This window comes from Notamacropus eugenii, chromosome 3, assembly GCF_028372415.1.
Source record: "Notamacropus eugenii isolate mMacEug1 chromosome 3, mMacEug1.pri_v2, whole genome shotgun sequence".
NCBI lineage: Eukaryota > Metazoa > Chordata > Mammalia > Diprotodontia > Macropodidae > Notamacropus > Notamacropus eugenii.
In genome coordinates, this window is record NC_092874.1 from 202980911 (window position 1) to 203002075 (window position 21165).

Consider the following 21165-nt stretch of genomic DNA (forward strand, 5'->3'; position numbering starts at 1 on the left):
ACAAAAAAAAGCAAGAAAGAAGCAAAATGAGACATACATTTTCAAAAATTATCAATGGCTGAATTTTTTTCTTGACAATATTTACTGGTTACATAGGGAAGAAGTGAATTAATGGGCAGGGATAAGGATAGTTTTTAAAAAGTAACCCAATAACAGAACATCTTAAAAATACACATAGAAAATAACTAAAAGAAGTTATGAACATTCTGAAGAACACTTGGAACTATGCCCAAAAGGTTATAAAAAGGCTATAAAACCACACATACCCACTGATCCTATAATAACACTGCTAATCTATATCCTAAAGAGGTAAATAAAAGGCGGGGGAAGGACCTATTTGTATAAAAATATTCATAGCAGCTCTTTTGTGGTGGCTAAGGATTAGAAATCAAAGGGAAGCCCATCAATTGGGGAATGGCTAAACAAGCTGTGGTATATGATTGTGATGGAAGAAAAAAAAAAAAGCAGGTTGATTTCAGAAAAACCTGGAAAGCCTTACATGAACTGATGCAAAGTGAAGAGAACCAGGAGAATGTTGTATATACAGTAACAACAATTGCACGATGAACAACTGTGAATGACTTAGCTATTCCCAGTAATACAATGATCCAAGACAACCCCAAAGGACATATTATGAAGCATATTATCTGCCTCCAGAAAAAAGAACTGATGGTATGAATATAGACTGAAGCATGTTATTTTCACTTTCTTTTTATTTTATTTGAGTTTTCTCTATAAAATGACTACTATGTAAATGTTTTACATAACTCCCTATGTATAAACTATATCTGATTACTTACTGTCTCAGGGAGCGAGGGAAGGATAGAATTTGGAACTCAAAACTCAAAAAAACCCACACATTGTTAAATTGTTTTAATGTGTAGTTGAGGAAAAACAGAATTTATTAAATTTGAAAAAAGACATGGTGAAGGGGACACACACTAGAATTTTGTAACTGACTTGTTAAATTTAATACATACTTTAAAAACAAACTGTACAGAAGTTCACAGTTTCATTTTTCTTTACAGAATGAAATGTGTTTGATGGTTCATAATACAATGGAAAATTTTAAAGGAAAAGAGAAAATTGTCTCATGTCATTAATAAGAATGAAATAGAACATTTATTTAACTTTCACCAAATATTTAGCAATTGCCTCCTTTGTACAACACCCTCAACTAGGCATATGCCTGATGTTATAAAATATTCAGGAAGCACAATTTAACTAAGAAAATGTAAATGAGGATGAAGCTTTTCACCACCATAACATGTTAGGATGCTATGGAGATAGTTAATGAGATAAACTGGAAACCTCTAGAAAATATGACTAACCCACAGTGTTTTTTTCTTTACTATTTTTGCTTTAACTTTGGGGGACCAATGGTATACACCATCTTTCACTGGGAATTCTCTATTTTCACTACCACTGAACAACCTCCAAAACAATGCTTCTGCTGAATTCTCAAGAGACATATAATATGGTGACTTGTTTGAGGACTTTTAAGTCAATTCTTCTAGCAACTCAAAGGATAAAAACAAATGGCAAATAATTTTAAAATTACAAATATCTAAATTCTCATTCCAGGGTTCTATTTACCTGACTTCTTTAGACTTATATGGAGGATTTTTGCATCAAAGCACATGGAAGATCTAAAACAATGTAAGGAATTATTTTGCATTATTTTATTTTTTAAAATTCAAATGAATCTACTATAAACTTAGAAATACTCTCAGAATCTGTAGGATGTCCAATTACTATATGTAGTGTTCTAGTGACTAAAGCCCCTCTTTTTTAGTATCCACCGCTAAGTTTTCAATAGGCTTTGCTGTCATCCAGATGGTGACACCCTCTCATCTCTATCTCTTCCTAAGGTAACCAAAGGCATGACTTCATTCCAACTGTGGAGTTCATCACCCTCATAAAGTTTCAGAAGGACATGCCACTGATCCCCAAATTCCACCTGGACTTTCAGTGTGGAACAGGATGATGGAAGAAGCATGCTAAGAAACTGTTAGTAGTACCGTGAACTAGGTTAGATTTTTCTGAAAGTTGTTTACAACTATATCCAAAAGTCATTTATCTGTACATACCCTTTAACTCAGCAATACCACTACTATTATTATCAAAAGAATCAAAGGAAAAAGGAAAGAATCTATAAGTTTATTTACAACAGCACTTCTTGTTGTGGCAAGAAGTGGTCAATTAGGGAATGGCTGAACAAATAAGAGGCAGCCAGGTAGTGTAAATGGATAGACAGTGGAATCCAGAACACCTGAGTTCAAATTATGTCTCTCACACACTCACTAGCTGTGTGACCCTGGCAAATTACTTGAACTCTTTGAGTCTCAGTTTTCTCATGTGTAAAATGAAAATAATAATGGCACCTATTCTTAAAGATCAGTAAATAAAAATGATATTATATGTAAAACACTTTGCAACCAGGTCCATAATGGCACTTCTCTTGGACAGACCCAGCAATACCACTTCTTGGTCTGGATCCCAAAGAGATCATAAAAATGGGAAAAGAATCCACATGTACAAAAATATTTATTGCAGCTCTTTTTGCAGTTGCAAAGAACTGAAAATTGAGGGGGATGTCCATCAACTGGGCAATGGTTGAACAAGTTGTGGTATATGAATGTAATGGAATACTATTGTGTTATAAGAAATGATGAGCAAGTGGCCTTCAGAAAAACCTGGACTTATATGAACTGATGCTGAGTGAAGGAAGCAGAACCAGAACATTGTAGACATTAACAGCCACACTGTGAGATGACTAACTTTCATAGACTTATCTCTTCTTAGCAATGCAAGGATCTAAGACAACTTCAAAAGACTCATGATGGAAAATGCTGTCCACATTCAGAGAAAGAACTATGGAATCTGAATGCAAATTGAAGCAGACTATTTGCTCTCTCCCTTTTTTTGTTATTGTTTCTTCTTTCTCATGGTTTCTTCAACGGTTTTTAATTCTTCTTTACAACATGACTAATGTGAAAATAGGTTTAACATGAATGTATATGTAGAGTCTATAACAAATTACACACCATCTTGGAGTGGAGGAAGGGTAGAGATGGGGAGAAAATTCGGAACTCAAAATCTTATGGAAGTGAATGTTGAAAGTGTTTTGTAATTGTGTTCACATAGTCCCTGAGTTTGTTTTGGAAGGTAGACTCCCAGATATTTTATAGTGTCTACCGTAGCTTTGAATGGGATTTCTCTTACTATCTCTGACTGTTGGGCTTTGTTAGTAATATATAGAAATGCAGATGATTTAGGTGGATTTATTTTGTAACCTGCAACTTTGCAGAAGTTATTTATTATTTCAAGTAATTTTTTACTTGATTCTCTGGTAAGTATATCATCACGTCTTCAAAGAGTGATAACTCAGTTTCTTCTTTGCCTATTCTAATTCGGAAGCAAATGTTCAAAACTGAAAATAAATAAATTTATTTTTAAAAAATGAACTGGGCCCAGGACTGAACAGAGGAAGAGAGCTAGCTGCCTGAATTGCATCTGGAAAATTACACAATGCTTTCAAAGGCCTCAAGTTATTCCACAAAACTATTAATATCAATATCATTCTAGATATGCTATACGACTGTGAATAATAGACCTCTGGAGTCTACTACAGACATACCTCATTTTATTGCATTTCATATGTATCACAGGGTTTTTTTTGTTTTTTAAACAAACTGAAGCTTTATGGCAACTGTGTTGATCAAGTTGATTGGCACCATTTTTCCAACAGCATGTGCTTATATGCTGTTTCTGTGTATCATTGTGGTAATTCTTGCAATATTTCAAATTTTTTATTATTATTATATCTATTTCAGTGATCTGTGATCAGTAATCTTTGATGCTACTGTTCTAATTGTTTTGGGGCACCACAAACCACATCCATATAAAGACTGTCAACTTAATGGATAAATGCTGCATGTGTTCTGACATCTCTCTTTAGGCTTTCCTATTCCCTGAGATACAACAATATTAAAGAATATTGCACAGACTTGGTTGATAAAGTAGTGGCAGGGTTTGAGAGGACTAACTTCAATTTTGAAAAAAGTTCTACTGTGTGTAAAATACTATCAAACAGCATCACATGCTACAGGGAAATCTTTCATTAAAAGAGTCAATCAATGAGGCAAATTTTATTGTCTTATTTTAAGAAAGTGCCACAGGTACCCCAACGTTCAGCAACAACCCTGATCAACCATCAGCCATCAACATTGAGGCAAGACTTGCTGAAGCCTCAGATGACGGCTAACATTGGTTTTTAGCAATAAAGTATATTTAAACTAAAGGGTGTGTGTGTGTGTGTGTGTGTGTCTGCGTGTGTGTGTCTGTGTGTAGAAAAAGGGGGATGCAACTAGGTAGCGCAGTTGATAAAGCACCAAGCCTGCAGTCAGAAAGACTCATGTTCCTGAATTCAAAACTGGCCTTATTAGAAGTGTGACCTGGGGCAAGTCACTTAACCTTGTTTGCTTCAGTTTCCTTATCTGTCAAATGAACTGGAGAAGGAAATGGCAAACCATTCCAGTATCTTTGCAAAGAAAACCCCACATGGGGTCATGAAGAGTCAGATATAACTGAAACAAATGAACAACAAAAACAATGGTTTCTTGGACATAATGCCATTGCACACTTAGTACACTACAGTATAGTGTAAACATAATTTTTACATGTATTGGGAAACCAAAAAATTAGAGTGACTTACTTTATTTGTGATATTTGCTTTATTGTGATGATCTGGAACTGACCTCACAATATGTGGGAGGTATGACTGTACTTTTAAATAAGAGACAGTTGTATTTGGAACAAACAGATTCCTTCAGATAACAAGAAACATTCCAAAGGAGTATAATAATGCAGTATATTACAGAAAAATTGTTCTTTGAAACAAAAGTATTTTAAAAGAGATATATGTGACCAGAGAAGGATAACACCAGCAATAGGGTTTACAGAGCTTTTAAAAGTTTACAAAGTACTTAAGAAATACTCTCCCATTCAATCCTCAAAACAACCTTACATGGCAGGTGCCATTATTATCTCCATTTTACAGCTGAGAAAATTTAGGCCAACATAAGTTAAGTGACTTTCCCAGGGTCACACAGCTGGTAAACAACTAAGGTTACATATGAACTCAGGTTCTCTTGACTCCAAGCTCAGCACTCTATCAACTGCACAACCAACTGATGCCCTTTTGATATGAATTCCTGGGAAAACTGGAAAGCAATTTGGCAGAAAGTAGGCTGAGACTAACATTTTACACCATATTCCACAATAAATTCAAAATGGTTATATGATGTGAATATTAGCCATAAAAAAATTGTAAGAGAAGCAGATCTTTCATAGCTATGGGCAGGAGACAAATTTTTAAACAAGGATAGAGGAAACTGCAAAAGAGTAAGTAGATAATTTTTATTATGTAAATTGAAAAGCTTTTGAACAATCAAGAATAATGTATTTTGCATAAGGGAAAGAGTCAACTGAGGAAAAAAATCCTCTGTATTCCTATTTTTTGGATAAGAGTATTAATATGAAAAATATATAGACAACTAAGAGAAATATATAAAACCAAAAGCCATTCCACAATAGACAAATGCTTAAAGGATATGAACAAATGGTTCTCAAAAGAACTGCAAATTATTAACAACTATATAAAAGAATGGCTCCAAATCACTAGTAATAAAAGAATGGTAAAAGATGGGAAAGAGGCAATGCTAGAGGGTCTGTGGAAAGTCAGGCACACTAATGCATTGTTGGTGGAGTTGTGAATTAATACAACCATTCTAGAAAGCAATCTGGAATCATGAAAATAAAGTGGCTATTGCTTGAACTAGAGATTCCACTGACTGCCAGGCATATATCCCAAGGGGGTCACTGATAAAACACAGACACCACATATTCCCAAATACTAATAGCAGCACTTTTTGTGGTAGCAAACAACTGAGAAAAACAAAAATACCAGATACATAAATAGGAGAATGGCTAAACAAATTCTGGTACACAAATATAATGACTATTGCTATATTATTATATAATTGATATCAAATTGCTTACCTTCTCAAGGATAGGAGAGGGAAAGAATTTTGATTTCAAAATTTTAAAAAAGGATTATTTGCTAGAAGAAATGATGAGCTGCAATCTTGTTCAAAGAACAACTATGAACGACTCCTTTATTTTGAGTATTACAAATATGCAAATCAGCTACAAAGGAAGATGCTATCCACCTCCAGGGAAAGAACCAATAAATAAAAGTATGCTTAGCATGGTTTTATCTACACCTATACAATATGTGTGTATGTGTATGAGAAATGGCGGCCTTCGCTGGTGTGGGGAGGGAAGGAGTTTGGAAGCTAAAACGTAACCAAAAAAATTTAAATTAAAAAAATATTAAACAAAAAAAAACTTTCCATGCAGTTGGAAAATATTTAATGAAATAAATAAAAAATATTTTAAAATATTACTACAAGAAATGAGAATATGATAAATACAGTGAAGCGCTGAAAGAACCAAGAAAACAAACAACAATGTAAACAGAAAAACATACCACAAAATAATAAAAAATGAATTTGCAGAATAACAAAGAACATGGCGGAAGGGGCCAAAGAAGAGAAAACACCTCCTCTCACTTCTCTATAAAAGGGAGGGTGGGGGTGGATCCACTGCTCATAAATATAAATATACATATGTATGTATATAACATACATGCATACATATGTATATATATGTGTGTGTATATATATAAAATCAAGTTATCGATGGACTTTGCTAGTCTTAATATGAAAACAAAACTATCAATAAAACTGATTTTTAAAAGACAACAAATAGATATTGAGACAGCAAATGGACAGCCTTTGTGTACTGCATAAGTCTTGAGTAATCAAGAAATGCAGAAGGTCCCCAGAACATTGCATGGACATGCTGTAGAGGACATCAACAAGAGACACAAAGAATGAGAAGGCACATATGGGTTTTGATCAGTATTAGAGAAGAGAATGCCCATATTGATTAGATCATATGGAATAAAAGGTAATTTACTGACCCAGACGCTGGGTCAAACTCCCTACAACACTCCAAATGCAAGGGAGCTGAGAATATAAGTCAAGTTATCACAGATCTGGAAGCAGAAGCTCTGATCAAAAAGATTCTTCTATCATTCTACAAGAGGCTCTGGCAAACTCCATCCACCTGTTCCTCTTGGCCCTATGATTGAGGGTAAGTGCCCAGTGAAGTGAAAATACTTTCTCATTGCAACTGCCCCCATATTTTCATCCCTATCCACTTGAACCCTTCACAGTCCATATCCTCCTCTGCTTTCCTATTCCACTGAACACTCAGATATGACTTCTACAGTTAACAAACTCCCCTTCATCTCACACTCCTTCCAATTTCTGGAGCTCCCTCCAGAAAACACTATATTTTGGTTACTGTCTCCTCACCTGGATGCTACTTCTCTCATGCTCCCAAACACGCTAATTAAGAAGGAGCGATAGACCTACTCCTGGCTCTTCCATGTCACTTTTTGCCACTATCATTAAATCACCTACATATAGCACCCAGTCCAGATCATTGTCACAATCATCTATTACCCATCAAATCATTCTCCTTCCTTCCTAAATGAAGTTAGTACCTGGCTCACAGATCTCTACTCACTTCAAAATCTGCCCTATTACATAGGGACTTCAATATACATATTGATGACTCATCAAACACACTGACTTTCCAGGTCATCAACTCCAACTCCCAGGGCATGAATTTGTTCCAGTTCAGAAGTGACAGTTGTATCCATCATGACCCACTATAAATATGCCACAACCCTGAACTCTGAAATTACCTCTGATCATAACATTCTATCCTTACATCTCTCTGCTTCATTCTTAAGCTATGTTCCTTTATTCACTCATTTTGAATATCATTACCTCTATCACCTATCTATTCTGTTCTTACTAAAATGCTGATGAAGCCTCCTCAAGAAAGGTAACTGACAATTAGGTTTTCAATGCTGCATGGCCATCATTTTATTCTTCCCTAATTGACACTCTCACACATTCTATAGCAGTTATTTCAAACTTTTCCTTTTGTCACCTACCTCTCCCTTTTTCCTCGAGTATTTCATCACTTATTTTACAGAGGAAATGGGAGGCTATCCATACATAGTAAGCTTCCCTGAAATCTTAAAAGCTTTCTACTTCATTCCCTATTTCTTCAAGTCTTTAAGGAAGAGGTAACCCTTCTCTTTGCCAACACAAATTCCTCTAACTGGATCTTGAACCATCTTCTCCCATATCCTTTAGGAGCTAGTCTCCCTAATTATTCCCTGCCCCCTAGCAATTTCACTCTTACCTAATCCACTGACTTCTCTGCTGCTGACAAATGCATCCAGATATTTACTTTTTTTAAAGAAAACAAAAAACAAACCCTTCTTTTAATCCTGCTATTCCTTCCAAACTCCTAGAATTTATAAGCCTTGCTTCCACTCACTTAACTCCTTGCAGTTTGTCTTCCATGCCCACAACTTTACTGAAAATGCTCTTCAGGTTTCCACCAATCTGAACTGCCAAAATGATAGCCTTTCTTCAGCCCTCATCTTACTCAATTTCTTGGCAGTTTTTGACCTAGTTGACCATTCTCCTAAGGGTTCTTGTCTCCCAAAGTTTTGTCTTCACCTTTTTCTCTTGATCCTCTTATCAACATCAATAGCTTTTACTATCATCTCTATGAAAATGCTTCTGGTATCTATATATTCAACATCAGTCTCTCTCACTGTTCATCTGCAATGCTAGTCCAGTACCAGTGCAATTCCAGATATATGTATGGAGGAACTAACTCAATGGACTAACTGCATATACCACTCTGGTCAATAAATATTCTTCATCCACTTTGTTTTTCCTTTGTGGATTGTTAAGCCAATATCTTATGAATAACAATGGATCTCCTTTAGGAGACCTGAAAGTATTTTGTGCTTAGAAGTAATCAGTACATCCAAAGTAGTACATCAGCATCCAAAACCAGGAATACTTAACCATCTATAAGGAATATCACTTCCATTTGGACTCTGTAATAGGGCATCATCATGATAATGGTGAACACTGTCCCCAAAAGACAAAACAAGAAACAATGGGTAGAAGTTGCAAAGAGGAAAAATTAAATTTTATATCAATACATTATTAATAGTTAGTGCTATCTAAAAGTAGAATGAGCTGCTTCAGGAACCAATGGATTCCTTCTCACAGAATATCTTCAAGCAGAAGCTCAATGACCATTTATTAAATGTTATAATGGGTTGGACTAAATGGTCACTGAGGTGTTTCCAACACTGATATTCTCACCTCTGTTTTATAAGTCCAATATTCTCCTGCTGATACCATATAACAAACCATGAACCACCACAATCTCCAAAGAGTCAAAATTTTGTTGACTCACAGGGTAATAAGGAGCCTGATAAGGGGAATATAAGTAGGCTACAGCATATTACAAAGGATTAATCAATCATTAAGTATTTATTAAGTGCTTACTATGTGTCAGATATAAAAAATAGTACAAGAATCAACATCAAGGATACGTATGATCAGGAAAATGGGTACCTGATCTGGGTAAAGGTCACATCATTAAAAGAAATTACATGCGAACAGGATCAGGAATCTCTCATAGTTATAACTGAGGAAAGAATTCTACATAGAAATAATCAAAAATGTATAATTTTGATTACATGAAATTGTAAATTTTTGTACTAACAAAACCAATGCAACCAGGATAAGAAGGGAAGATGTCAACTGGGGAAAAAACATCTTTGAATCAAATGTTTTTGTTAAAGCCCAGATATCCAGGTTTGTATGGGGAACACAAATATTAAGACTAAGATCCATTTCCTAATGGTCAAAAGATAAGAACAAGGTTTTCAAAAGAACTGTAAACTCTTAACAACCATAAGAAATAATGCTCCAAATCAGTAACAAAAGAAAATTGAAAAAAACAACTCTTAAGATTTCACCTCATACTCAACAAATTGGAAAAATGATAAAAGTTGGGAAGTCAGTGTTAGAAGGGTTGTGGAAAGACAGGCAACTGGTCAAGCAATGAATTAGTCTAACCATTCTGAAAAGCAATCTAGCAGCATGGTAATAAAGAGTCTAAAATATTCATGCTTTTGACTCAGAGATCCTACTGTTAGGTATTTACCCCAAATAGGGCAAGGAGTTAAAGATGCCATAAAGACTAAAATATTTATATCACTATTTATAGTTTCTTCTTTTTTTCTTTCACAAGGGACAGGAGATAAGGGAGAGATATATCTAGAAATCAAGCTAATGTGGAAATAGAAATAAAAAAAGAAAAATTAGTCCTTAATTTATCAACAATAAGAGAAACAGTTCAGCAAATTAATAACATACTGATACAGTGTTTTAAGCTTTGCCAAAGTGTTCTATATATATTATTTCATTTGATCCTTACATCCAGAACAATACAACAAATAGAACCTCTATAAGATTTATAGGTGGCTGTGAACAAGAATAGACAGTATGAAAAGGCAAACAAATGGATTAGGATCTGGACAGATGGAAAGATCACCGCATGGATAAGACTACTTAAGCACTGATTAGGATATATTGATATCAGTGCTAAGTGACAGAATTTTAACAACTACAAAGTAATTTAGAGATCATCTAATCCAACTCTCTTATTTTCCAAATGAAATCCAAAGTCATACACAGCTACTTGACGGCAGTCAAAACTATACACAGCCTCTAACTCCACTCCAACACTCGTATACAGTGAGACTAAACACCATGGAGTAACAGTAGTACAGACATTCCATCAATCACTATTTTTAAATGTGCAATTCAACATAAATATGGTTGTAGGGAATAATAAATGTGATTCTGAGAACTACAGAAGAATCAAAAAGGACTTCAGTGGCTCTCTAGTCAAATCTATAATAAAAAAGTAATTATCACTATAACATACCTAGCAAACATACCTAACATACCAAATCAAATTCATTGTTGCTTCAAAGGCTGGCAATGAGAGAGGAACCCACTAACTCCTGACAGAGACCATTCCACTTCTGGATAGCTTAATTGTTAGGAAATTTTTCCTGATCTCAAACCACTATTTGCCTCTTTGCAGCTTTTACCTACTGCTTCTGGTTCTGCCCCCTGGGGCTTTTCTTTTCCCAGATCAGGGATTAACATTTTTTTGTGTGTCATAGACCCCTATGGCAGGTTGGTGAAGCTTATGAACCCTTTCTCAGAATGTTTTAGATAATTAGAGAAAATGATGTTGCATTTATGGGTTAGTGAAAATAAAGATATAATTTTTTCCTCCATCCAAGTTCACAGACCCCAAGTTAAGAAATCTCTATTCTAGACATCCTTCAGTTTATCAAAGTCTGCCTATATCATCCAGGCCGAAAGGGGAGCAGAGCCTGCCCACAGGCCCCAATTCCAGTTCTGCTCATACAGAAGCTCTAACCTGAGCCAGTTTGGCTCTCCTTAGGCAGCCTGGTGGTCCTCCTCCCCCTCCCAGGGGTTTACCAGATTAGTGCCAGATAACACCCTCAGCTTTTACCCTACTATAGCTCAGAACTCTAGAGCTCAAGGAATCCATCAGCCTCAGCTTTCCCTGGAGTAGGGATTACAAAAATGTGCCTCAATGTACTTTGGCCTCAACGTACTTTTAAAATTAGGGTAATTAGAATCAAATACAAAATTCCAGAGGTGTTCTAACCAAGGCAGAAGAGAGGAATTGGCTCCTCTTCATCTATGGAAGTTATGTAACTAACCCAAGATCTTTTTTTTTTTGTATTTTTAGCTGCCATATCATACATGTGACTGGTATTGCTCTAATAACTTCATTAAAAGCCCTCTTCAAACCCTTTTCATATAAATTGCTTTCTAATCCCTTCCCCAACTTGTACTCATGAAGATTAGATTCATTCAGCTCAGTGCTCAGGTCCAATATTTCATTCACAAAACAATTAAATGTTGCTGGAACCAGATTAAAATGTAATTGGGAAATGTTTAACAAAATACGCCAAAACACAATATAATATAGCTAATGTTAATCTGTGGTTTTCTAAATCAATATGCTGCCTGGTTTCTATTTGAGTTTGACACCACTGCCCGAGCCCATCAAGAGCTCTTTGGACACTTACTGTTGTGCTGTGTGTTAACTATCTCTCCTGGCCTTTTGTCATGTGCCAATTTTATGAACATACCATCTATGTCTTTGTTCAAATCACTGATAAGAACATTAAAAGGGATATGGCATATGGCAAAGTGCAGATCCCTAGAGCACACCACTGAAAACTGCCTGTTAAGGTGACACAGCTATTCTTTACGCCCAAGTATTTAACTGTTTACAATCCATCTAACAGTATTATTTCAAATTCAAATCTCTATCGTCTTTTCTACAAAGTGTGAGATACTTTACCAAATTTTTTTTTTTATAAATCTAGGCATATTCTACCTCTAGTATCATCCTTATATACAAATTTAGTAAACCTATCAAGAAAAAGTATTAGTCTGCCAGGACCTGTTCTTGTATGATATGCTGGCTGTCTGTGTTAGACATATTCACTTTAGTGGTCTGGTCAATATGAGAAAAATGAACATCTTAATAGGCAGAAAAGGATTCAAGATTTAACTAAGCCGGAAAGTTTTGTTCATTGTACAGTCATTAAGAAAGCCTTAACAAAGTAAAACCTTATTTAGTAGCAGTAGATTATTCCCAGTAACTAGATAAAAAGCAGCAGACATAACTAGGCCACAGGAGATTTTCCATCTGAAAAAAGCCTTGCCAATCTCATTGCTCTTCTACTTCAAAACAGCAGAAAGACTCAATGAACTGTGTGTGCATGATTCTCCAATCCCAGGGGGAGCAATGGCTAGAGTGCCAAACCTGGAATCAGGAAGACCTATGTTCAAATCAGACCTCAGACGCTTACTAACTGTCTAATGCTGGACAAGTCACTTTAACTGTTTGCTTCAGTTTCCCTATCTGTGAGATGGGTATAATGACAGCATCCACCTTGCTGGTGCTTAGCATGGCACCTGGCACACAGTAATCACTACATAAATGTTAGCTATCATCATCATCATCACCCCCAGTGTTCAAAAGAAGCGTCTAATCTTCCACTGAATGATTTAGGGATTCTTTATTTTTCTCTACTAAGAGGAAACATCAAGTTGGAAAGAAACATACAGAAGTAGCAACATAATTTCACACAGAAAGACAATAGCAGAGCTACTCAAAATCACAGATTAGGAGACCCAGAAAGATTCTGTTTTTCTCCATTAACAATGTCAAGGAACAAAAATAACAAGAGCACAGAAGCTACCTTTCAAGCTCTGTAGGACTCAAAACAGGGGGAAAAAACCAAATAGGATGGATATTTTTAACCATTTGCTGTAGCACTTTGTATTTGCTATCAAAATAATTTACTATTAAGTATTTTTAAAACATGGTGTATGTATATTTTGCAACAATAATTAATAAATCTGATGAAACTCTGAGGGACTAAGGGAAAGAGAAAGAAAATGAAAAAGTTTGCTTTGGATGAAATAAGAGCAGAAACTGAAGTTTTATTTTTAACATCTAAAGAGAAATCATAGCTGATGGAAGAATTTTCAGGTCTGAAAATGAGCCACAACTAAAACTGATTTCTAGATATTCTCTTTCATCAGAAGAACATGGTTCTGCCAAGCCCTATCATAAGAAAGAAGTTTAATAGTCAATTCCCAAATGGCTCCTGTGATTTAATCCCCATCAAAATCACAAATTTGGCTTCTAATTTAAGATTTAGGGAAGGTTTACTTTGCTTTGAAGACTTTTCTATTTATTAAAAGAACATGTCCACTTCAAGGCAAAATAGATACAAATACAAATTTTAAGTTACAGATTACCCATACTTTTAATATACATTTGTAATTTTTTGAACCTAGCCTACCTCCAGTTTATTACCCCTACAATGAAAAGCATTTCTTTGTCCACATCTTTGATAAAAAATAAAAAATCTGAAACCTAAAAATCAAAGTGAATTCACACTCTCTAAGTCACAGATGAACTCAACAGTAACAGAAGCTATACTGCTATTACTTGGTAGAAACAAAAACTTACCTGATTGAAAAATTACCTTTTGATGTCAGTTTTCATTTTTAAAGGTAAGATTTATTTTTTTTTAAGAAAACTTAAGCTCCAGTGGAGATTCCCCACATTGTTCACAAAAGCTTTCTTTTCTCTTGATGTTCTCTCTTGCCTGCCCTTTCACCCTTCTAAAAATTAATTTTTTAGATTTCAGATTCAAGGAATTTTTTTTTTTTTTGCTTCCTGATTACTGGTTCGGAAAAGCCTATTTTTAAAAGCCATTAGTCATATAAAACATTAACTAATACCCACGTAACAAAATTTTGGATTCATTCCTTCATTTATTCAATCCTCCACCAAAGTCCTGCTTAGGGGTGGGGGGTGATGACCTTGGTTCCAGCACAGCAGGTTCTTCCAAGTGAGACTTTAATCCATCCAGCAGGCTGATGTCTGTCTAGCTAAGTCATGAAAAGTTCATCACCAGAACACAAGATGAGAACACATTTTTTTTTCTAGTTATACCAAGTCCATTCTACTCACAGAATTACACTAGGATAAATTATTAAAGAAAGTAGTGAAAGGAGTTGTCATCTACATCAACAGAGGGAACACTCACAACAATGACATTAGATATGCCTGAAGTTTTAGTCATTCAATAAATATTTGAATACCTACTATATGTGTAGTATCTTGCATTCACTCAATAAATGCAATCAGAGAAATGGAATATGACCGTAGCAATTTCTCATCCTTTTCCAAACACACTGAAGTCTGAGAAGAAAAAAGTGTGGATACAGCTGCTTTGAACAGTAAAATAAATAAAATCAGTGAACAGGTTTCTGAGAGTACCAAATGAATGGAACTTGACTAAAAAAGGGGTTGTGTCTCTCCCTCTCTACTCTTTCCTAAGAGCATTATGTCTATTCAGAGCAACTCATCATTAACATAATAATTTACGTTAAGTAGTGAAAGGAGTTGTCATCTTCATCAGTGGAGTACTTAGACCAAATGAAATCAAAGATCCTTGAGTATTTAAATATTTATTGAATAAATATTTGAACACCTACTATACCTAGAACATACCTCGTACCTACCCCTCAATAAAGGGGCGCGGGAAAGGACCCATCTTCTTTTATTGAGTTCCATTCTTAGCCAAATGTACTCTCTGACATCTGTTCACTAATTTATTTACTTTACTGCCCAAAGTTGCTGAATCCACAGCTCCCTAGAAATCAGTGTGTTTGGAAAGGAAGGAGAAATTGTTGGGGAAGTATTCAACTTCTCTGACTGCACTGAATTAAAATTTATACTGACCAGATCTTTATCTGTAAGGAAACATTCATTTAGGTTTACAAATAAGCTTAATGTCCTTCCCTAAAGATTTCAACATTCTCAAGTTTCAGGCTGCCCTCTCAACACCTTATAAAAAAAAAAAAGCAACCTGGCATAGTGGAAAGCATCAGAATTGAAGACCAAGCATATACCACTTCATCTTAGAACACCTAGTCTGTACTAATCTGTAAAATAGGAGTAATTAATCCTTACTACCCACATCACAGCACTGTTATGGGAAAAGTTCTTTGCAAACTGACAGGCTATATATGAATGTGTGTGAAACAAAGGAAAACAGATTTCAGATGATTTTATTTCCCCAACTCTCCCTCTGATGGAGACGGAAAAGAGGGGCGGCTGGAAGAGAATGAACAGAAAAGCACTGCTTCTAGGTAACGCACAAACTGTATACAAAGATCTCGAAAAATCCAGAACTAAGAATACTTTGTATTTGCAAACTAATTTTGCACTTTCAGCCTCCTGGTAACGTCCCCAAAACATGGAAGTTAGGGTCAGTTACTAGCTCCTACCCAACAACACTTCTGCCTCGATGTCCTCAAAAATGAACACATTCGATTTGATTTTATTGATATTATTTGGATACAGCATCCCTTGAAAGCAGATCCTCATTTTATCCTCCAATAAGGAAAAAAAATGAGGCCTAGTGCCGGCAGAAGAAGAAGATGGGACCCCTCCTTTTTGGGGCGGAGAAGGGGCAAGAAGGAGCAGCTTCCGAGGTGGGGGCAGCGCGGCCGGCCCCCCGGCTCCCCACCTCCAGGCGCGCCCTTCCCTCCCTCCAGGCCCGCCGCGAGCCCAACCGGCCCTCGACCCCCAGGCCTGACCACTCAGCCCCGACCTCCACAGCCAAGCTCCGTTCTCCCCGATCCCAGGAGGAGACCGACCACTACCCAGCGCTGACCTATCCCCGCCGGGCCCGAGTCTGTGGCGCGCCGCCTCCATCCCGAGCCGCTCGGCAATCGGGAGCTGCATCCAGTCCCGACGGTTCCGACCCCGGCTCCAGACGCCGCCGCCGCCGCCCGCCCCCTGGCAACCGGACCCCGCACCACCGCCACCCCCCATTGGTCCGGAGCGCCGCCGCCGCCGCTTCATTGGCTGTCGCTCCCGTCCGGCGATGCGGGAGGGTTTCTAAGGAGAGGGGAAGGGGCGAGGGAGCGCAGAGCGCCTGCGTGGGAGCTGTTGGCCCTGGAGTTACGCGCCTGGGATGTGGGGAAAAGGACGGGAACTGGGGCAACACCTACCCCGGTGGCAGACCTCGTAGTCTTCCCTCCTTCCACGCGTCCCCAGTTCGCCCTCCAGCAGGCCACAGAGCAGCCTCTCTTCTCGTGGCCAAGCCGAGACGACGCAGCCCGCTGCGGCGGGATTAGGTGCGGCCCCTGTCCGGGGGAGCGGCCCACCAGCTCTGCTACTAGCCTCTGGGCTACCAAGAATCTGGGCCCACCGCTACGCCCATCTCCGAAACACCTACTCTGAAGAGGGCAAAGACCTATCCAGGTGGTCCAGTGGGTGGAGGTCTAGCCCGTCTAGGATCTAGAAGCTCAGAGTTCAAACGTGCCTTCAGACGCTTGTGACAGCTCTGAGACCCTGGGCAAGTCACCTAACCTGTTCACCTCAGTGTCTCCAACTGTAACACAGGAATAATAGCACACTTACCTCCAAGAGTTGTTTTGAGGTTCAAATGAGAGAATGTTTGTAAATTAAACCCATATCCCCTGTCTTCTCCTCTTTCAAAATGAGAGTAGTTGTCTGACAAAGGATATTCCTTGTGCAAAGCTTTCTTTGCACAAGAAGAAATAACACTTTCTTGAAATCTCGCTACCCTGGAAAACTGGAACACGATTAAGTCCTACTGCTTAGCACTTGGCACATATATTAGGCATTTCATAAATGCTTATTCCCTTCCCTTCCATCCGCCCTAAACCTGCTCTTCCTCTGGTCATTTATAGAATTTTCTTTGCTCAGTCTTAGACCTGCCCTAGACTACCTTGAGCTCTTCAGTCTATCAGAAGAACCCCAAACTTGCCCTCTCCTGACCAGCTAGGGGCTTTCCTTTCTTCAGGCACTTATGCCACCTAATGAGTGGAGGCATTTGGTTAAGTATGAAATACTGGCCTACTACAAACAAAAGAGGCAGCATTCACTAACAGTTTTCTGCATTTATTTGTAAACATTTTTAATATTTTCTAAAAGTTATCTTCCCACCCTTAAGTGCATATTTACAATTTGTTAGAAATATTGTATAACCATTTCCCTTCTATCTGCTATGAATTACCTTTAAACTGGATAAATATCAGGAGGAAAAATATAAAAAGAATGGTCTGTGTATACTATGCCAGTAACTAGCAATACCAAAAAACAGATTATGGAACTTCAGCTTTAGTTCACATAATCATTCTGGTGCTTTTGGTTCCCTATTAAATCAACAGGAAGGACCACAAAGGTTCTAAATGACACTTGAGTCTATTGATTTAATCTCTTCAAGGGCCAGAAATTGGATTTAGCAGCACTATAAAAACCATCCATGGGGCAATGTAAATTTCTGCCCTTCTGGATCCAAGTTATTGGTAAAAAGGAATCAGTATTTCAAGGTTCCACTCATGTCTTCACAAGAAACTGGCTCATGCTCAATTTCCCCTTCTCCCTGAGGTAAGTAAGAAGTTGATACCGTCTTCTCCAAGTTACCTTCAGCCCATATTTCTCCTCTGGTGTGTCTGCAACCAGTACAGGGCCAGGGTCTGGGCTCTTGGGAGGATCCATTAGGAGAGGGCAGCTCTTTCTCATATGCTGCCTCTGGTCTGTGGGAATATGCCCACTGTCCTTCACAGGGGACTGTTCTGGGGTCTGGATATCAGGTGGGATAACCATGTAACCTGAATTTTGAAGGTCATGAGAGGACAATTCCGCACAGCTTTGAGGACTCAATAGAGGAACCAAGGACTTTCTGGCAGTGTCTTTTGGACACTGTATAGGGAAGTCCATAACTGAGAGATTGTCCAAAGCAGCTTCACTGGAAGAAGACACTGAACTCTCAAAGGACAGAGGTGGAAACCTCTTCTTGGTTGCTTTTCGAGAAACTTTTGCCAGGTTCTGAAGATTGTAAGGCACCTGATGTTGTTTTTGGTAGACTGGCAACCAGTCTCCTGTTTTCTCAAATTGAGGAGACACCTAAGAAACAAACAGAAGCTGTCAGCCCAGAACCACAAACATTGCTGGAAATTACTTCATCTCCATTCAAGAAGCCACAGATATAATGCTCAAGTTTTCTAAAATGAGAGCCTATCCACATTAAAATGAGCTCATTTTCTACAGGCATGAGCACCAGACTTGGAATCAGGAGCTTTGGGTTTGAAACCTGCTATGAAGTTATAGGATTTTTATGAGAAAAACACTATATAAAACTTTGTGAGTTATTTTTATTAGGTATCTACCCTATTCCTGGAGTATGGATTATTGCTTTTCCAACAACTTCTAACAAGTCATTTTTTAAAGCACTCTTTAAGCAGAAGCTGAAGTCCAAAATTGGCCCCTGCTCTTAACTTCTACTTCTTTCTCACAACATAATCCAAAACTCTTTCAGCTGGAGTCTTCAGAATGTTAAAACTTTCCAGTGTGTGGTGTTACTTTATAGCAGGCTATTAGATAGTAAACAATGTATCTAAAGAAGAACATACAGTATCTGGGACCAAAGAAAAATACATTTCTCTTCTCTATATCATGCCGCTACTTTTATCATCAGACCCTGCATTTTTAAGAATGCTCAGAATCTTGTTTCTGTCCTTGTCACTCTCCTACTCAGTAAACTCTATCTAGCAAGTCCCTATGGCCCCTAAGATAAAATATTAACTTTACCTTTTAAAGCCATTCACAACCTGAACCCAAACTATCTTTCCAGCCTCAGTGAACACTCCCCCTCCCACAGTCCAGTCAAAACTGACCTTTCCTCTGTTCCTCACACAAGACAATCTCCTATCTCTATGCTTTTCCATGGCTGCCCCCATGCCTTGAATGTAATTCCTCTTCATATCTGTTCTCTTAGAATCTCTCTTCTTTTAAGACACAGCCCAAGCACCACCTTGTACATGTACAAATCCCCCTACTAATGCTAATGCCCTCCCTACTAAACTACTAGTCTTTAACTACTTTGTATTCTACATATCCATACATGTGAATGCATATGTATGTTTAGAAAGATATGAACACATATATGTATGTACATATTGTCTTATCTTTTGGAATATAAACAACTTCTCAAATAGGAATTGTTCAATTAATTGTATTTGTATCCCCTGTGCCTGTCACTTAATAAAAGCTATTAACAAATGCCTGCTGATTGACTGAATCAGTGGTTGGGAGAGAGAAAAGGAAAAAGGTGGGTTCAAGTGTTCCTGAAGGTATTATTGGCTAATTGGTGTAGGTAAGGTCTTGATTTATCAGGCCAGCCACTAAAGGTCAACAGTAACAAGGGAACACCAAAGCAAAAGCACATTATTACTGAATCTTCAGACTACTCTTTAGTCTTTTGGGGGGGGGGGGAGGGGGATGAATGAACGGTAGGGAGGGAAGGATGAGACCTTCCAGCAAGAAAATGAACACAATGTCCCAAAATTCCCCACTGTAGTCACTGCTCTTTAAAAAGAATAGCAGGGCAAAGTAAAGCCAGTCTAAATGTCAACAATTCTCCCTCTGATTGGCTATTTCCTGATCAGCCCCCAGTTATCTAGCTCTTCTCTCAGCAACTGCCCATTTTTACAACTTAGGGGAAGAGCAGTTGGTTGAGGAGTTATGGTTTAGGAATTAGGGCCTCTTGCTCCTGTGTACCACTAAGTGGGTGAGTGACCTTCCTCCTGATGTGGGTCAAAGACAGTACCCACAATATGAGTCACCTCGTACCCAAAGCACCCAGTGTAAGAACTCGCTGGTCCTACCCAAGAGGTGATGGTCTGGTGATCTACTGGTTTGACCCGAGCATGCCTTGGGAGGGCTGCGGCTGGCTGTGGGGATCCATAGGGATGCATGGGACCCTCCAGAGGCCCCTCTCGGAATGCCAGTTGTGGTTTCCGGGACTGACTTTTGGGTTTCTTCCTGGGAGGCATCAACAGTCGAGGAGGGAAGGACCGTGAGTAGCCTCATGTTGCCTGGGGAAATACGTCGGGGAGATGAGCAAGGATCCTCACCCATGCCTAGAGATCAGACAACAAAACAAGCAGACAGAGAAAACCGATCACTGCCCGGGGCAGCAAAGCCCACCACGCTGGGCCAGACTAATCATCGCTCTCAGCGGGAAAGGGAGGCTGCTATTTACGTCCCAGAACCACCAACCTGAAAATGCAGGAGGGACTCAAGGCAACAGCATAGATTAGGCGCCTACTATGTACCAGGCTCAGCGCTGCAGGAAAAGGGAGGTGCTGCTCTGAGAAGGGGTGGGGGTGGGAGGCAGTGGGGTCACTTACACTGGGTGAGTGCAAGTCCTCCAAGGAAGAAAGCACCTGGAACAAAAGCTCGAGCATGAGAAAGGGGGTTCCGGGGGAGCGGACTCCTGGCGCCGCCTCCCCGCGTCCCTGCCCCCTCAGCCAGCCCCGGAAGTCCGCCCGACCCACTCTCAGCTGCCCGGCTCAGCTGTATCCGGCCCCTTCCCTCGTCCTCCCCCTCCCTCACTCGGGAGGCTCCGGCCCCTCTGCCCCCAGGCCCCGGCCCCTTGACAGGCCGGGCAGAGTTCCGGCCCCG

General features: G+C 38.6%; 2 protein-coding genes across 8 annotated transcripts in view; both read right to left on the bottom strand.

Annotated features, from left to right (window-relative positions):
- Positions 1–16548, bottom strand: part of TULP3 (TUB like protein 3) — a 55363-nt gene extending 38815 nt beyond the window's left edge. For 3 of the 4 annotated variants that reach the window (XM_072654027.1, XM_072654028.1, XM_072654026.1), the window contains exon 1: positions 16343–16464. In XM_072654027.1, the coding sequence (XP_072510128.1) occupies positions 16343–16413 (71 nt within the window). In that variant the 5' untranslated portion in view covers positions 16414–16464. Of the gene's footprint in view, positions 1–16342 lie in introns of all 4 variants that reach the window. The other variant, XM_072654025.1, reaches the window with a different exon arrangement.
- A 1029-nt stretch (positions 16549–17577) lies between these two features.
- RHNO1 (RAD9-HUS1-RAD1 interacting nuclear orphan 1) lies at positions 17578–21161 on the bottom strand. Of its 4 annotated transcripts, none has more exons than XM_072654032.1 (3): positions 20892–21161; positions 20367–20621; positions 17578–18606 (listed from the first exon to the last, which is right to left on the bottom strand). In XM_072654032.1, the coding sequence occupies exons 2-3, from the start codon at positions 20532–20534 to the stop codon at positions 18037–18039; spliced, it is 738 nt and encodes a 245-aa protein (XP_072510133.1). In that variant the 5' UTR covers positions 20535–20621; positions 20892–21161; the 3' UTR covers positions 17578–18036. The 4 variants fall into 4 exon arrangements, with proteins under 4 accessions (XP_072510133.1, XP_072510135.1, XP_072510134.1 ...); XM_072654034.1 differs by having other exon boundaries at positions 20367–20576; positions 20892–21031; XM_072654033.1 differs by lacking the exon at positions 20892–21161 and adding an exon at positions 20761–20847.
- Positions 21162–21165: the final 4 nt, after the last annotated feature.

Coding starts and splice junctions, on each gene's coding strand:
- RHNO1 (XM_072654032.1), bottom strand. CDS start 20,534: ATGCCTCCCAGGAAGAAACCCAAAAGTCAGTCCCGGAAACCACAACTG. Junction 18,607..20,366: donor ACCAGACCATCACCTCTTGG/GTAGGACCAGCG, acceptor TTTGTTTCTTAG/GTGTCTCCTCAATTTGAGAA.